This window comes from Sceloporus undulatus, chromosome 4, assembly GCF_019175285.1.
Source record: "Sceloporus undulatus isolate JIND9_A2432 ecotype Alabama chromosome 4, SceUnd_v1.1, whole genome shotgun sequence".
NCBI classification, from domain to species: Eukaryota; Metazoa; Chordata; class Lepidosauria; order Squamata; family Phrynosomatidae; genus Sceloporus; species Sceloporus undulatus.
The window spans coordinates 229131529-229145909 of record NC_056525.1 but is presented as its reverse complement, the minus strand read 5'-3'; the positions used below and the strand labels follow the sequence as shown (position 1 = coordinate 229145909).

Here is a 14381-nt window from a genome sequence, read left to right as displayed (position 1 = left end):
GTGGCTCACCGAAGAGACATACCCCCCCCCCCTTTTGGGTCTCCCTGGTCCATTTCCAAGGGCTGGTTGTGAGTCAGGAATGTGTGTGTGTGTGTGTGTGTGTGGATCCCTCTGGTCTTTTATTCTGGACACTCTCCTTCCTTGACACTAAACTGGGGCTGCATCCTCACTGGAGAAATAACCCGGTTTGGCACCGCTTTAACTCTTTGTCTGGTGAAGGCTATGGAATTCTGGAAGTTGGAGTTTGTTGTGGGGCCCACAGCAAACTCCAGCTCCCAGAACTCCATAGCCTTGAGCCAGACAAAGCGGAGCCAAACCGGGTTATTTCTCCAACAGTAGGGATGCAGGTCTGGCTAGCCTCCTCTTCCTCTTCCTCTCTGTCAAGGTTGCCTTGGCTGTAAACCCAGCAACGCGGCTCACTCGGAGATGTGACCGCGCAGGGACACACACAACACACACAACCTCACAATACACACACCAGACACACACACACAACCCAGACGCGCGCGCAGCTCCGCGCCAACTCCTCGCCACTGCGCCTTGGACCAAGGCAAAAGAGGAGGAGGAAGGAGGAAGGAGAGGAAGAAGAGGAGGAAGAGGAGGAGGAGGGCGGCGAGGAAGGCAGAGCGCAAGCGGACTCGCCGGCTCCGCGGAGGAGGAGGAGGAGGAGGAGGAGGAGGAGAGCTCCAAAGATGCAACGGCTCTGCTGCTGCTGCTGCTGCTGCTGCTGCTACTGCAAAGGAGCCACCTGGCCAAGGAAAAGCATCGTCTCCTCCTCTGCCACCTCCACTGCCTCCACCGCTTTGGGGCCAAGGGGATGTGGGCAATGCAGCCGGCCGGACCTGGGTCTCTTCTGGGGCCAGATCATGGGGATTAAAAGTGGATTTACCTTGGGGAACCTGGTCTTTTTCTGGATGCTCTCCTGCGTGAAAGGTAAGAGCAGAAATATAAATTGCATCCCCATGCCTCCCCTTTCCCCCCTCTCTCCCCATCCCCTCCCCCAAAAAAGGGGGGGATATGGGGAGGAGAGGGATGAGAAAGTGTGTGACCCCCAAAAGGAGTGTGTGTGTGTGTGTGTGTGTGTGTGTGTGGAGTCTCAGCTTTTGTCCTTTCTCAAGGTTTTTCCCTCCCTTGGTCCTTCTGAGGAATGGTGATTTCTACGGGGGGGGGGGTGATGGTGATGGTTGGGGAAGGAGGAGGAGAAGAAAGGGCGATGGGCTTCTTGTCTTTTCTTTTTCTGGTGGTGGTGTGTCTTTCAGTCCCAGGCTGCCCCCCATCTGCCATCGGAAATGTGTGCCATTTAGCTTGCCAAGCCTGGCGTTCAATGCAGGGAGAAAACTGGTGTCCAATAAATATTCTTTTGCAGCAGCTTGGAGCCGAGACGTGAGTTGGGTCCTCCAGCCGTTTAAACGAGAGAGGAGATTCCGAGAGAAATGGACTCGACGGAGGAGACCTCGAGCTTTGCCTCCTACCTTTTTTTTTTTCTCCCGTTGTCGTTGTGTGGTTGTGATATTTGGGGCGATCGCGGAGGTTGTGGAGGGGAGAGAGAGGCAAAATGTGAAAGAAGTGGCTTGAGATGCTTCTGCTTACACATACACCCACAGTAGTTGCCATTCAAATCTCGACTGGCAACACACACACACACACAATACTAATGTGTAGCTATTTGCTTTAAGCGAGTTTCCCTTCTCTCTGTCTTTAAAAAATAATATCTTTTTTAATAAATGATTTTATTAACACATAATAAATACATATCACACAACAGGCAAAAAGAATCAAAAATAGACGTAAGCATAAACATCCCTTAGGTAAGTTGTTGAAGGATTTTTTGGGGGGAAAGCACTTTAACCAGCCTTGGTTGTGCTTTGGAGGCTGGGTTGGGTAGGATTTGAAGGACTCAGCCGCTTTTTTGCTTTCCATTTTTCATCTCCCCTCCTCTTAAAAAAAAAATCTGAGCCTCTCTGACAGCATGATCTGTCACTGAGAGCAAGGATCTGTTCTCTCTTTCTCCCCCTCCTCCTTTGGCTGAATGAATTGGGGTGGGAGGGAGAACCAGAAGCATCTTAAGAAGGATAGCTTTTGGGAAGGATGAAAGAAGGATTGGTCCAGGTCCTGGAAGGAAGATGGAATGGCATTCCATGTATTAGGCTGGGATGGATGGATGGAAAGGCTTGATGGATACTTGGGAGAGATGCAGGTCTACTTTCTAGCTGAGGGAATCCTGGTATAAGCATTACATGGCTTGAGGCAGAGTGCCTATATGTGTTCTTGAGGAGCCCTTCTTGCCATGAAAAAAAGAGACCTGTCTTTTCTGTCATTTTTCCTCCCCCCCCCAATATATATATCTATATATATATATATATAGATATAGATGAAAGAAGGAGAGATAGAAAGATGATGCTCTGAGAGTTTGAAGATTTTGACTTCCCACTGGACTGTTGGGCTTTTTCTTCTGAAAGGGAGCTTGCTTTTCCCCTTCTCAACCACCCCTTTTTTTTTTCTTTTTTTTTTTGCAATGGAGCTGAGTCTTTTTGATGAAACACTTGATTGTCTTGCTTTGCAGCTGGTTCAGTCCCCATTTGCACGGTGGGAGGGGTAAAGGGCCAGGATCATTCAGGGATGCCTAGGGCGGGTGATATTGGCAGGGGAAGGGGGGGTTAAGGGATTTACCTCCCTCCCCCCCCCATCTCCTAGCCCTAGCAGAAAAGGACATGCCTGGAATTTTAATGCACCTTCTAATTACAGAAAGCTTGTCTGGCTTTGTAGCTGTTGACGCAATCCCTTTCTTCTGTCATCCCTTGCCCAATTTTTTTTTTCCAGAGAAATGATTCAGCATGGACCATTTATTCAGAGCCAAAGGGGGACTGTTGCATGTGTTGCTTGGAGGTGTGCTAGGCAGCCTTTTGGAAAATAGGGCAAAAACTCATTAAACATCCTTCAGTCTCTTTCCATCTCTTTCCCAATTCCCTGTGCCTGACTTGCTTGCTTGACTAACATATGACACAGCTATGTGTGGTCTTTCTGGGTGGTGGGAAGGGGTATGCGAAGAGAAGCCTTCGGAGAAGAGCTGCTCTGCTTAAAAGGATGACACCAGACCAAGGAAGGGACAGTGGGGCAAATGGAAGGAAAGCTGTCTTTGTAACTAAGGGTCATGTGGAGGCAGTCTCTTACAATAATTCAAGGCGCCGGTGAATTTATTATCTCTTCAAGACATGTACACACCACTACTATATCACTACAGAGTGATGGGTTGGATGAGCAGTTTCCAAGCACTTGTTGAACCAAAGGGAAGATGGAAAAATACCAGAAGGTGCTATAGGGAAAACAGGGTTGTCTTACATATGCATTATTAGAACTTGGTGATATAACATCAAGGAATGGTTTATGCATTTGAAGAGAAGCCATCATGGATCAGATAGCGTAGATAGCACTTCCATGTCCCTCAAACACAATCCCTGGCCCTGGACTCCATCACACAGACATTTCTCTGAGAAATGTCACTGTAGCAACCAATAAGAAATCCAATGATATATATACTAAAGAGTGGACTCTCTAGGTGGAGTCGTATGTCAGATTATGCTAGTTCAAATGAGACTTGGGAAGATAGCCCTGGGAAAAAAGAAGAACACAAAAAATTAAAGAAATTGTTACTTTTAGCCAAGGAGTAATGGAGGATTTACAATTATGTTGATGGTTTCTATAACATTTCAACAGATGCTGGAAGGATGTGTGGGGACCACATGTTTAACACACCAATGAAAGAACACAAGAAGCAATGTGTTTTAGCTATAGGATGGCACATTTTATTGATGGTACTACTACCATAGCAGCAAAATGTGCCTTCCTATAATTAAAACCCATTGCTTCTTGTCCTCTACTACTATCAGTAGCAGCTGCTCCCACCACAGCAGTGTGAAGCTCATGCATTCAGATTCTAAACATGCATCTTCAGGTTCAATTGAGTTCAGTGGGATTCATTTCCTACTAAGTATGAATAGGATTACAGCTTTATTTAGACCAATTTTATAGGCAACGTATGAATCAGGGCTTCATAGATGAATAATGGCTAGGGGAAAGTCATGTGGCAATGACGAGTGTTAAACTGGCAAAGCTATGTGGCTCAATAAAAGTTTTTGTTCTATGATATAAACAGATTTTGTGATGGGAAAGATTGGTGGAGAAGAAGATTCATTAGTCAATAGTGAGAAAGAGACTAAACAGATGGGCTAAGATGTGATCAATGATGTCAATAGAAGGGAGGGGAATATCTGGCCCATCAGATATTGTTTCACTGCAACTCACATCAAAGACAGACAGGATAATACTAAATGCAATCCAGGTTTCATCCTTGTTAGGGATAGACTTGATACATATCTGTCAAGGGCAGAGTAAGCTGTCTGAAGGCAATGGACTGGCTTTGATGACTAATGAGACTACTCTCAGACCTCTTGAGCTAATACTACCAATTGATAAGAGTTTCCCTACCAAAAATTCCTGAGAATTGTAGCATTGTTGCAGATGCTTAAAATTCTTTATTAGACATTTCTAGCCTCTAACCTTATGAATACCTAGATATAAATAACTATTGGACCAATTCAATTTATAAAGCAGTTTAACCTGCCAAAGAGAATGTTAGGAAAAAATTATCATAATTTTCAAGTATATCAATGGTTGCCATTCCAAACCTGCAACAGAATTGTTTTCTGTTGTTCTAGAGCAAGGATGGGAAACGTGCAACCTGTGGGCCACATGTGGCCCTTGGGACCCCTTGGTCTGCAGGAATTCTCAGAAGCTCCTTAAAGCTCCATAATACCTCCATTAAAAAAAAAAGGCTGATTGTGGGCTTTTTTTTTTTTGCCCAAATCTCCCAATACTTCCTTAAAAGGCAATAGTTTCCACCTGTAACCCTCCTAACCTCCCGAAATCAGACTAAAATAATGACCAAAATGGTGGCCAGTAGTGACATCATATCACTTTAGGCATGTTGAAATCTGCTGATGATGCCTGCCAGGTGTACAAAGGAAGGAAAAATGCTCTCTGCCCTGTTTGCAGTTACCCACCCTATTCTAAAGGGTAGAAGCTACATAGATTTTGAGAGGGGGGATTTCAAGGAAAAGGACTTCAGTTTGAGTTTCTAAACATGTAGAGAAGCATCCTAATTGTTCAAAATCTCTTCAATTGTGGATTTTCTGTCATTGGAATGTAGTATACCCTCCTCTGGAAATATTTAAGAAGAAGCTAGATGTCTGTTAGGAATGCCATAGTGACTGCACAATTCTTGCATGATACAGAGAGTCTGAGTAGACGACATCCCAGACCCCCTGTCATCTCCAGAACTGTAAGAGTCTCTAATTGTGGTGTATATGTGCCCTCTGACTTTCTGATTTGATCTAATATGCTCTTCTCGAAAGACATTGGATTCACTTCCATTAGTTGTTCTAAAAATCAATGTGTGTCCTCTTGTTTTCCACAGGAATTAGTTTGTATTTTGGAAATTGGCTTGTAAGAGATGCTCTTCACCCTTACCTCCACTAGGACTGCTGGTGTGCCCATAATATGATGGTTAAACATGATTCCTGGTTGTTTGCTGTACAGTCCCTGTGAATGGAGAAAAAAATAATAATGATCTTTTGCAAACATGATTTATGTTCTTATTATGTCAAGAAAGCTTCCAGTTATATTTTATGCTTGAAGATAATACAGTGAAAAAGAGTGAAATTTTAAAACAAAGCTTTTTGAGGTGAGATGAACTCAAAAGGCCATGTTTGAATAAGAAGTTATCCTTTTGCCTTCAGGCTAGTCCCAGAGTCTGAGCTTTGATGGTCCATAACTTAGTGGTGGAGCACCTGCAGAATTTATATTCAGAAGACTGATCTCCTGGCATCTCTTATTAAAAGAATTGTAGCATGGGTGGAAAGGCCACTTGAGAACTGAGAGATACTGGTGACCAGATAGTATTAGTTAGTGTTAGCAAGGCAGCCTGGAGATGGGTGAACACTACTGTGCCTCATAGGAGAGTACAGAGGAGATTTAGGAACTGAATTCACTTACATACTTTAGGCTTAGATAGGAGGGGCAGACATAACCCTAACTATCTTACTCATAGCTGGGACAAACAGGGTCCCACAACCGCAGGAATTTTGCCTTTGCCCTATGAAGACTGTGGGGTAAACACAATTCAGCTTAGCCTAGAAAGGCTGGAAACAGTAGTAGCTAAAATAGAGATACTAAAATAGAAATGCTGCCCTTGTTTCAATATGGATGTTCCCAAGCCAGTTAAGTATTTGAAGGCAGGAGAAAGGAATATGTAAATTGAACTGTCTATGATAATTGTTGAATAGATCCCAAAGACAAACAGATCTTTGGCGCTTTCCAGACCGCCCAAAAGGGCGGTCTGGCAGTGCCCTCATTTGCTGCGTGGAGGAGCCTCAGTGGCCAAACCATGCGACTCCTCCGCGCAGCAAAAAGAAGCTGCAAAAAGCAGCTTCTTTTTGCGGCATGTTAATGACGCCACAAGGTGCCAATGGTGCACTTGTGGTGTCATTACTGCATCGTGATGTGCGGACGCTAAGCGTCCGCTAGGTCAAAATGGCGGTGCCCATCTAGAATGGGTGCCGCCATTTTGTACATGCTTGGCATGTACTAGGGTTGGGGGCATCTGGAAAGGACATCCCTTTTTAACCCTAGTACGTGCCGAGCATGTACTATTGGCATGTGTAGAACATGCCTTTGATATTCTTCTCTGTCTAGGGACTTACATGCAGTTACATGGATGTGTATTTTGGCTTGGGGTACTTCATATATTCATTACCACTTTGTTTTCAAAAAATTTCTTTTGAGGTTTATGACTATTTCTTCTAATTTGACTCCTAGGTTTTACTGCAGTTTCCCCAAATTTTTAAGCTGTTGTGTTTGCTAGTGATGATGATGTTTGAAAATTGAAGTTTCTAAATCCTTGGTAATTGTATTCCCTTCAAATTATTTATCTTTTGAGGTGGAGTAGGTCAATGAATTGTCTTAGCTGTGCTGTCAAATTCCTCCTCCTTCTGATAATGACTTGGAGCTCCATTGAATGATACTTAAGACTATGATTTTAACAAGTGTGAATTGATAACAGTGATGAAGCATGTTTTTATGACTGGCCTTGCTTGTTGGCCTCTTTTTTTGAGCCTTAACACACTATGCAGGAGGACATTACAAGAATTTCTAGTGTGATTATGTGTGGGAGGAGAGACATCAATACTAAGCAATATAGACATATTTTTATGCATATTTTATATTCCACTTCGGTGCCTTCAGGACTACATTGCTTCAGCCCTGATTCAGTGGCACGACAGTGAGAAGGCTGTTACCCAAAAATGTCAATCAGTGTGGGTGCATGAGGATTAAACAGAATATTAGATATGTCAGAAATGGTAAAATAGGGGGAGCTTAAAAAGGATATTCTTGCCAGCCAAAAATAATATTAAAAAAATCTTGCAAGAGAAGGATAATACAGTCTGTGAATTAGCCAGTAAACCCTTCCAGTGCATCTGTTGTCTAAGGAGAACCTATATTCCTTTCCAATATTGTACGGAGATACAGTTTCACTGAAGAACTGTTCATGTTTCTGTATACATGTTCCTATTGCTCACTAGGTGAGAGTGTTTGAGTGGATAGATCTATGGTAATTATTTTTATACATCTTCTTCTCCCTACGTTTTATTCATAATGTAAAAGAGGATGGCAGAATGGGTAGAATACAGAATAGCAATGCAAGATGGATGAAAAGTGGAGAGAAGTTTTAGAGAAACCACACATTAAAGGAGGTCAACCCTACATCTTTACAAAATTACACTGGGGCAGAAATAATGCAGTAAGAGGACTATAGTCCAGAAGAGGTAGTGAAGAAATGCTTAGCAACTCTAAATGAATCTAAGCCTCTAGGACTGGATACAAGAGTATTGAAGGAATTTAAAGATGTAGTCTCAGAGCCACTATCAATAATCTTTGAGAATTCTTGGAGAACAGGAGAGGTCCCAGCAGACTGGAGGAGGGCAAATGCTGTCCCCATTTTTATAATGGAGGAAAAAAGGACTCAAGCAACTACTGACCAGTCAGCATTATATGAATACCAGAGAAATTTTTACAACAGATCATTCATCAGTCATTCTATGGGCACTTAGAAAGGAATGTGTTGAGTACTAAGAGCCAGCATGGGTTTCTTGTAAACAACTTGTGCCAAACTTTTATCAAGTTAACAAGTTTGGTAGATCATGGGAGTGCTATGGATGTAGTACATCTTGGTATGGTTTTTGACAAGATCCTCCTTGATATTCTAGCAGTCTATTTGGTGAACTCAGAGCTAAAAAGCATTACAATTAGGTGGCTGAATTCAATGGATTTAAATCCCAAGCAAAGTGATTCTGCCTAAACAAAAGAACTAGCAGTTTTACTGTGAGAGCTGTCTGGCAGTGGAAAAGGCTGCCTTGGAGTGTGGTGGGCTCTTCTTCTTTGGAGGCCTTTAAACAGAGGTTCAGTTGCCATATTTCAGGAATTCTTTAGTTGTGTTTTCCAAAATGTCAGGGGGTTGGACTTGATGGCCTTTGTGATCCCCTGCATCTATAAGATTCTATTATTATTAAGTGCCTTTCACCAATGCTTGATGTTGTGATTGTGGAATAAATAGAATGAATAGAATGTTCTTGTGTGTTGTATGAGCTGCAAGATTAGTGGGAGGTTATACTTCTGGATCTGGTTGCTTTTTATTATTTTAAATTTGGTAATCCACTGGGTAATCTTGGCCAAGTCACAGTCTCAGTCTCAGAAGATGGCAATGGCAACCACACTCTGAAGAATTGTATGGAAAAAACCCACTGTTATAGCTTTGCCTTAGGGTTGCCATAAGCAAGCAAGCAAGCAAGTACATTTCTATACCACTTATCAGTGCATTTAAGCACTCCCTAAGCAGTTTACAATTTGTAAAACTAATTGCCCCCAACAAGCTGCATACTCATTTTAGTGACCTCAGAAGGATTCAAGCCTGAGTCGAGCCTGAGCCCCTGCCTAGTGTTGAACACACAACCTTATGGGTTGTGAGTGAGTGGCTGAAGTACAGGTTTAACCACTACACCACCATAAGTTGGAAATGACTTGAACACAAACAATACACACGCTACATGTGCACTTTGGCTGCTGAGGACCTGTGCAGGATTAAAGACTGAAAAATAAATTATGGCATTATTAGTAGCTGTATGTATGATGTGAATAGTAGTTTATATAGTTAGGTATTGATATAGTAATGTAGGTATATCTATCAATTCTTAATCTACACCTACTTTCTGCCCAAGTCGGCTCAGCTCAAAGAAGAATGCCAATCCCTCCATATTACTTATTTTGCAGTCCCACTTCTAATGAGGGTAGAAACTGTTCCCTTTTTCCCCCTTCTTTATTTTACTTCCTTTCTTTCCATATTTTACCATCATGCTCTTCAGTGGCACTTTAGATAGTACAGTAGCTGGAGGCTCATGCACAGTCCAAATGAAGAAATTGCATGGAAGAGGAATTATAGAATCATATTACTGGACAGGACCACAAGGGCTATTTATTCATCCCCCTGCCATTCAGGTGCACACAATGAAACTTCTCCTAAACATTTCAGAACCTTTCTCTAAGGAGGTCTGAAGATGGAGAGTCCACCATCACTCAAGACAGTCTAGTCCACTATTCAAAAAACTCTTACAGTAAAAACATTCTTCCTAATGTTTAGGGGGAATCTCTTTTCTTGTAATTTGAATCCACTGGTTTGTGTTCTAATCTCGAAGCAGCAGAAAACAAACTTGCTCCATCTTTTACAACATCCCTTCAGATATTTAAATATACCTATCATGTCACCTGTAGGAGTATAGTGTCAAGATCAAGGGAAGTAATAGTGCCACTCTATGCTGCTTTAGTCAGACTTCACCTGGAATATTGAATCCAGTTCTGAGCACCACAATTCAAAACGGATCTTGACAAGCTGGAATGTGCCCAGAGAAGGGCAACTAAAATGGCAAAATGTCTGGAAATCATGTGCTATGAGGAGCAGTTTAAGGAGCTGGGCATGTTTAGCCTGGAGAAGGTTAATGGGTGACATGATATACATGTTTAAATATTTGAAAGGATGTCATATGGAAGAAGGAGCAAGCTTGTTTTCTGCTGCTCTAGAAACTACGACACAAAGCAATAGATTCAAGCTACAGGAAAATAGATTCCACCTGAACATTAAGAAGAACATTAGGAATAACATTAGGAAGAAGTCTGTTAACAGCTATTTGACCATGGAGCACAGTGCTTCAGAGAGTAGTGGAGCCTCCTTCTTTGTAGGTTTTTAAGCAGAAGCTGCATGACAAGCTGTCAGGAGTGTTTTGATTGTGTATTCCTGCATGGCAGAGAGTTGAACTGGATTGTGTTTTCTTCCAACTCTATGATGTTATGACCTCTCAGTCTTCCCTTTTTTAAGCTTAACATACACCTCTCCCCATCAGTCCTCAGAAGGCTTGGTTTCAAGACCTTTGATCATCTTGGACATATTCCAAAACAGACATGAGTTGGGAGTGGGAGTAAGAGTCCTCATTCTGTTTAAGGTAGAAGGGATATACAGAAGTTGTTTGAGTTCATGAAAAGATTTCAAAGGAATAGATGAGGAAAATGTTGCCAAATTGATTCTGTAACTGTAAAGTCACTTCCACTAATCAGAGGCAGAATACCACTAGACTGGAACATACACTATATTCTCTCTGTAGATTGCAATCATTTTGTCATTGGACATGGCAGTCATTGTCAATAAAGCATTATAAGTAGAGTTATAGGCATCAGTATAGCAGGGTTGGAGCATGCATCATGTAATATTCAGAAGACTCACATTATAACACTGGGCTAAAACATCTTTGGTTAGTCTCAGAACAGTTTGGGCAATGGAGAAAATGTGAAAAAAAGCTAATAACATAAATATCAAAATGAACAATCAAATGTGTGCTATAAAAATGAAGTTTTAAAATGATTTTATATTTATATTCTGTGTTACTGTTGTATTCCGTTATTATAAGACAACTTGGGAGTTTTATTTTCATGAAAAAAGGAAATATGTTTGTGAACATAATGCTAACTTGATTGCTAAAACTGTTTTGGACAAGTACATGATATTTCATGATCAAAAAGAGTTATATTTACATTGATGGAGCTGAGTAAATAATTGTAACCATTCTTTACATGCAAATACACAAAAAGGCAGTTCCTTGTTTACAACTGATGAGGAGATGTTGTCAGTAAGGGTGTCATATATTCTTAACAGTGTTGAACCCAGTAACATGTAGAAAAAGATAAGATTAATTTTACTATATTATAACTGTAGAGGAATTATAGAGATTCTTTTTTTTCCAGATAGTGTTGAGAAGGGGGTATCCCTTTCTCTCTCATCTATCTTTAGATGCTTTTTTCATTCCTAACTGAAATTTCATCTTCAGAATGTTAATGGTGAATTGCTGCAATCACTTTTCCTTTGCTTGTTACATGAACAATTCAGGCCCCTTTTGAGTAGAACCTTTCTACCTCCTTTAGATCCCTGCAACCTCACACCTGGGGGAACACTAAATTAGACATTTTGCTCCCCAAAATGGAACAGGAAATGGAACCTATCCAATTCCTATTACATGGTGCCTAAATCCAAGTAAATTATGTTGGCACTTCAAACAGGAGACCTCAGAAGGAACTCCCCACCTCCACCCCCACTTTAAAAATACAACAATGGCAAAATAAAGCAGATTGTACACCATAGGCAGGTTTACTTTTATATATTTATTGTTTGCATGTACAGCACTGTGCAAATCTACAGTGCTATATAATAATAATAATAATAATAATAATAATAATAATAAGGAATTTGTCCATGTATCATGACATTAAAAATCTGCTGTCTGAAGCACTGCTTCACTTTCCTTAGTAAATTGTTCAGCCCTGTACCTGATGTAACTTCCGTGGAGAACAGTGACCACCTATTGAATAAACTAGTGATCAAATTAATCACAACCGATTTCTTCTTTGCCAAAAAAGCCCACCATTTTGATTTATCTCACTATATTCTCCTTTCCCTAATTCTCAGTTCCTTAAGATTATAGCACAACCCCACTATTTAATATGTTAGCTACCCCTTCTCATGCTATTTAGATGCTGTGTGGAGTGATATGTTACCTAGATTTTGTACAATGTGAGAACATTTGTTATTGTCATTGGAACTATATATTCTAAATTTGGTTAGGATGAGGTCATGATATGGATGATGTTTAATCATTATCAGATGTAAAGGGTGTTGTGGCTGTTGTATTTATGTTGCTTTATTTGAATAAAGAAAAATTTATAAATAAAAACAAATAAAAAAAGTTATAGCACAACACACATACAACAATATCAAATACAAGTGCCTTATTTATTTATAGTTTTGCTCCTGAAATATATGCTCCATTTCTCAGTGGTCAATTGGCATTCTGAAAAGCATTTGAAAATGCTGACCAGTCACTCAGTTATCGTAAATGACTGGTTTTTCTTGACGAGGCTGGGCCCATCATAGAAAGAACATGTGACTCAGCCCACAATGAAGTTGAGTAGATAGATTTTTTTAAAAAGAAAAGAATCTGGATATACAATGCAGCATTACTGCGAGGCCAACCCCAATGTCTACTTTAGTTCACACAGGAGCATTAGGCAAGTGTAAATATCCAGTCTGCTGAATTACTGTAGAACATATGAAACTAAAATTATTTGCAGTCACTAAGGCCCAATACAGACAGACAAAAGCACCATTCTGGTGATGATTTTAGGGCTCCAGAGGGCTGGGCATCCATACATGCCCAACCCTTCTAATGGAGCCTGTGCACCATCTTGCCAGTCCCCCACTCACATGGGACACACGACGATGACATGTGAGCATCCGTGCACCCAAACGGAAGTGGTGGTGTCAATGTGTGTGATCACCATTATGGCGCTTCTAAAAAGAAGATGCTTTAGGTGGCTTCTTTTTAGGGTGCATGTCGGTGCCATGTTGTGAGGTTAGCGCGGCGCCGATGAGGGGCAAAAACAGGCACTATAGAGGTGCCCATCTGTATCGTGCCTTAAAACTGAAACCTGCTCCAGACAAAATGAATTCAGATCTCATACTTCCTTGATTTTAAGGGAAAGATTATTTAAGGACCATGGACAGCAGTTTCTATTGATTGTGGTCTCCCATTAAAATTATCAACTAGTTATGTTAGTTTCTGTCAGTGCAATGAGAAAGAGCAGGGGAGGGGAGAAAAGTCTTTAAAACACATTTATTTTGGCACATATGGCCATTGATTACATTCAATTTCCTGAGATGCACTGATGGAATATAATATTCTGGCCTTAGTTGTATATGGTCATAGTACTGAAGGTATGATCAGAATGAAATGGAATAGGATAGCACTTATTAGAAACCTTCAAAAGGCTGGTTTAGCATAAATCTTTAAGCTAATGCACAGTTTTACTAGGCCATTAATTGTCTAGGAAAAAGCAAAATACTGTACTTTTAGGGAAGTAGTTCTGTTAAAGATAGAGCCTTTTCTTCAGGAAGAGATTTGTTTTGGCTATGTACACAGTAGTAAGGGAAATCTCTGTTCAAACCTCTACTAATAGACTGTAGTCTGTAAATATTTGGGGCTCAACAAGTAGTCCTGCTCTGAAACATAGCCAGTCACCAAGATATAACCCATATTTAAAAGGATAGAGGTTGCAGAGAAGCAATAATTGAACAAGAACAATTAAATTCAAATGCTGTTGCTTACCATTGACTTCAATAATATATGCCTTGCACCTGGTATTTGGTGAATGGAGCTGATAGCTAGCAATTAGAAAAGTAGAATACATTCCTATATCATGCTTTCAAGCATGTGAAGGAGAACTTGCTACATTTAATGCAATGGCTACAGAATAATTAAAGTTTTATTCAATGCCCACTGAGCCACAAGAGCCTGCACTTTTTAAAATTTCTTGACAGGAATTAGGTGAATTGCAATTAGGTGAAGTGCAAGGTTTCAGCCTGCTTTCAGTGTTTTGGATTAAAATCTTGGTGATGCTAATAAAATATTTTGTAGAAACTAATGGAATTACTGTAATGTAAAGCTCCATCTAAGCATTGTACTTAAAATGTTCCCAAACTTCATTACATTAATGGAATATATTTCTTTTTTCATACTAGCGTAGAAAACCCTAAAATGGCAATTGCTTAATAATATCAATGGGAAAGGTTAAGAGAAGAAAAATGAAGACTGTTGTGCTTACTCTTATCATAAAAAATATAAAAAATAAATATATATAAAAATGTCATATTCTTCTGAATATAGTAGTTGATG

General features: G+C 40.6%; 1 protein-coding gene across 6 annotated transcripts in view; it reads left to right on the top strand.

Annotated features, from left to right (window-relative positions):
• Positions 1 to 693: 693 nt before the first annotated feature.
• The window catches only part of LOC121928362 (CUB and sushi domain-containing protein 3), an 810382-nt gene continuing 796694 nt past the window's right edge, over positions 694 to 14381 (top strand). For all 6 annotated transcript variants that reach the window (XR_006103494.1, XM_042462948.1, XM_042462947.1 and 3 more), the window contains exon 1: positions 694 to 933. Coding sequence is in view for 5 of the 6 variants with exons in the window: in XM_042462948.1 (XP_042318882.1) it covers positions 867 to 933 (67 nt within the window). In the remaining variant the exon portion in view is untranslated. The remainder of the gene's footprint in view (positions 934 to 14381) is intronic.